Consider the following 3,178-nt stretch of genomic DNA (forward strand, 5'->3'; position numbering starts at 1 on the left):
GCCTCTCGCCAAGGTGAGGGGCCTTCCCGCACGGGCGCGCAGGAGCTCAGGGCCTGCTGCGCTCTGCGCCTTGCTGTAGGTCAAACTCCAGCCTGTTGCTTGTCCTACGCTGGGCCTGGAATTTTTTGCCCTTGCAGAGGCCAGGGGCTGCCCTGCTCGAAATGTCTTTTCTGGCCTGCAGAACGTCTCGTTTTGCATGGAGCGGGCACAAGTCTCTTCTGCAGGAAGAGCTTTTTGCAAGAGCCAGTATGACCTTAGACTGCAGGAAGCCCAAGGACATATGCAGGCCGCTTGTGAAAGAGGATTCATTCATTTATGCTTCTCTAGATTTAAAAGTCTAGATTATGTCTGTGCATTTAACAACTTTTGGAATTCATTTTGATGGCTTTTCCTTTTTAATTTCAAACTGTATGTCGCTGCCTGCTGGTATGTTTGGCTTTTTTTTTGTTGCTATTTTGCTACATTTTCTGTCAAATCTTATGCATGTACAGGTTCATTGAACGATGTAGCTCTTCACAGTAATGTCCTCTGAAAACGGTGATATCAGATTGCATGGCAGTGTTTGCTTCTGTATGGTTTGTTGTATATCCAGCTATGTAAATACTGCTTTCTTTCAGTTAAGAGAAATGGTTTAGCAGATAATAGCCTTACAGACTATTGTATGGGGACAACTGTGATCAAATGTTTCTTTTTTTTATAGTTTCTTTGCTCCTCTTGCAGATCCGTGCTGGATCAAGAGTCTTGTACAGACCAATTTCAGCATCCGTGTTGTCTAGGCCAGAGATCAAGAATGGAGAGGTACCTTATAAACAAAATTCTGTATCTTCCTAAGTTACCTGGTGAGCCTAAACGTCCTCAACCTAGAGTTCACTTGTACTAGTTCAAATACCTATAGTGTAAAACTTGCCTTAAGTCAAACATCTAATAATATGTGTTGCTATCTTGCTGTTTCCCCTGAGAACTCGTTCATATTTAAAAGTTGATTGCTTTCAAGTGGAACAGGTAACATTCTGAAGTTTGTAATTCTTTGTTATAGTCTTATCACTATGAAGAGGAACTAGACATTGGATCTATTACAACCTTTAAAACTTCAGAATAATGCTATCAAAGTGGTCATGAAAAATACTCTGTCTGAATATAATGTTTTTTTATGTTCTTCTTCTTAGGGCAACTCAACACTTAATGGGGCCCAAAGTACTGTCTCCCGACTAGCACTTAGAGAATTCCAGACTAGTGCTATCAGCAGGGACATTGACACTGCTGCCAAATTTATTGGTGCTGGTGCTGCCACAGTAGGTGTGGCTGGTTCTGGTGCTGGTATTGGAACAGTCTTCGGTAGTCTAATCATTGGTTATGCCAGGTAATCAATCTTTCTCTTGTAAAACTCTTGAATTGCATGCAGATAGATCTTGAGACAGCACCTCCAGATAAGCTAAGTTATCGTAAGGATGATGGCACTGTCGTAAATTCTGTTAATAATTACTATTAGTGATAAACATGGCTGAATAGGATAATATGAAACTGTAGTATATTAATCAGGATGGCTGTATTGTTCATTTCTGAACTTTGTATGCTCTACCTGGAGAAAAGGCATGAAAGAAATGAGATAATTAGACTTGGTGAGTGTTTGGGTCACTGACGTCCCAATGTTTCAGCATTTGGTTCCAGAACTGAAGTAGCCTGAATCTTTGTAGGCTAAATCTAGCCTGAGTCCCAAAGAGTACCTGTGTGAACACTGAAAATAAGTAATGTGAGTTTGTATGCTTTAGACTTGATAGTCAGAATTGTTGTTTAGAAATGGATGCTTAATTTGGTTTTCTAATACAAATTCAGCCTTGCATCTCAGAATACATAATTACTTTATAGAATGACTAATTTTTCCTTCTAGAAGTCTTGAAGGGGGTGAGTGTGGGGATTTCATAGTAGCAATGGACTTCTTCCAGATAAGTTTACCATGTTCCTGTAGGAGGACCAGTTCATACGCTGTCGTGGAAGAGCAGAACTGGTATAGGTGTGAAAAAGCTTTATTGAAGGTTTCATATTCCTCATTAGCCTCTCAACTAGCTAAGAATTTCAAGCCCTGCTGAAGACAAGGAAGTTCACTTCCTTCTTGATGAAACATAAGTGTTTTCAATACAAAACTAATGTCTCATTTTTGAACTTGATCATGAAAATGTCAGTAAGGTTACAGGACATTACTTCATAATATTATGTTGAATGTTTTTCTCTCTCTGATGCACTTCTTGGAGAGAGAATTCATTGCATTTTTGCAACAAACTGCTAGGTATTTCTCTTCTTTGCTTTAGGGGGTTTCAGTTGCTGTATTTGTCTGAGAGCTATTTAATGTTAGACATGTAAACTTCCTTGGAGTATATTTCTAATGTCATAGATGTGAGGCAGGTTTATAAAGCTTCGTGATGATAGTTCCTGCATGGGAGGATACAGAGGAGTCAAATTTAAAAGTGTATATGAATATAGTCACAAAAACTGTGCATATTTGGAAAAGCCATATGCAGCCTGCGTAACCTGATCAAGTCTTAATTACCAACTCGTTTGTCTTCAGAGAAATCCTCCCTAAAAAACACTGCTTGGATTTCATGTTGTGGAATCTGTGGCAGGAAGTATGAAGTCCTGAATCTGTCCAATGTATATAGTGTATGAAAAGCGTCCTCATTGTAAAGATAAAAAGATTTTACACCTTCACTTTCTTTTAGAAATCCTTCTCTGAAGCAGCAGCTGTTCTCATACGCTATCCTGGGATTCGCCCTGTCTGAAGCTATGGGTCTCTTCTGTCTGATGGTTGCGTTCTTGATCCTGTTTGCCATGTGAAAGGAGATCTGCCTGTAATATTGGCATTTGAATGTAACTGCATTTTATGGGACTCCCAAAATGTTGGTGTCATGGAAATTGATACTATTTCCAAAGTCATTTCATTAAAGATAACAACTTCAACTGTCAACCTGTTGCCTGCATTTATTATCTTTCTCACTAGGTTATCTGGAAGATGGCATCTTGTCATTCAGTCACAATGGATTTCTCCTGATAATGACATACCACATAGAACCTTTCAAACAATTAATTCAAATACTTTATTTTTTAATTTGTGGGCATGTCACTTGTTCATTAATGTGGTGTATCTTTGAAAGATCAAAGGATACAGAGATTAAATGAGAAAGGA

The 3,178-nt window shown here is 39.0% G+C and overlaps 1 protein-coding gene across 1 annotated transcript; it reads left to right on the top strand.

Moving 5' to 3' along the window:
• Nucleotides 1-700: 700 nt before the first annotated feature.
• ATP5G3 (ATP synthase, H+ transporting, mitochondrial Fo complex, subunit C3 (subunit 9)) lies at nucleotides 701-2,959 on the top strand (the record flags this gene model as incomplete). Its single annotated transcript, XM_008945330.1, has 3 exons — nucleotides 701-798; nucleotides 1,167-1,360; nucleotides 2,715-2,959. Coding segments are annotated over 3 exons (407 nt in total), but the record flags the coding sequence as incomplete, so codon positions are not given.
• Between the last annotated feature and the right edge of the window lie 219 nt (nucleotides 2,960-3,178).

This window comes from Merops nubicus, unplaced genomic scaffold (genome assembly GCF_000691845.1).
Source record: "Merops nubicus isolate BGI_N331 unplaced genomic scaffold, ASM69184v1 scaffold31848, whole genome shotgun sequence".
Taxonomy (NCBI): domain Eukaryota; kingdom Metazoa; phylum Chordata; class Aves; order Coraciiformes; family Meropidae; genus Merops; species Merops nubicus.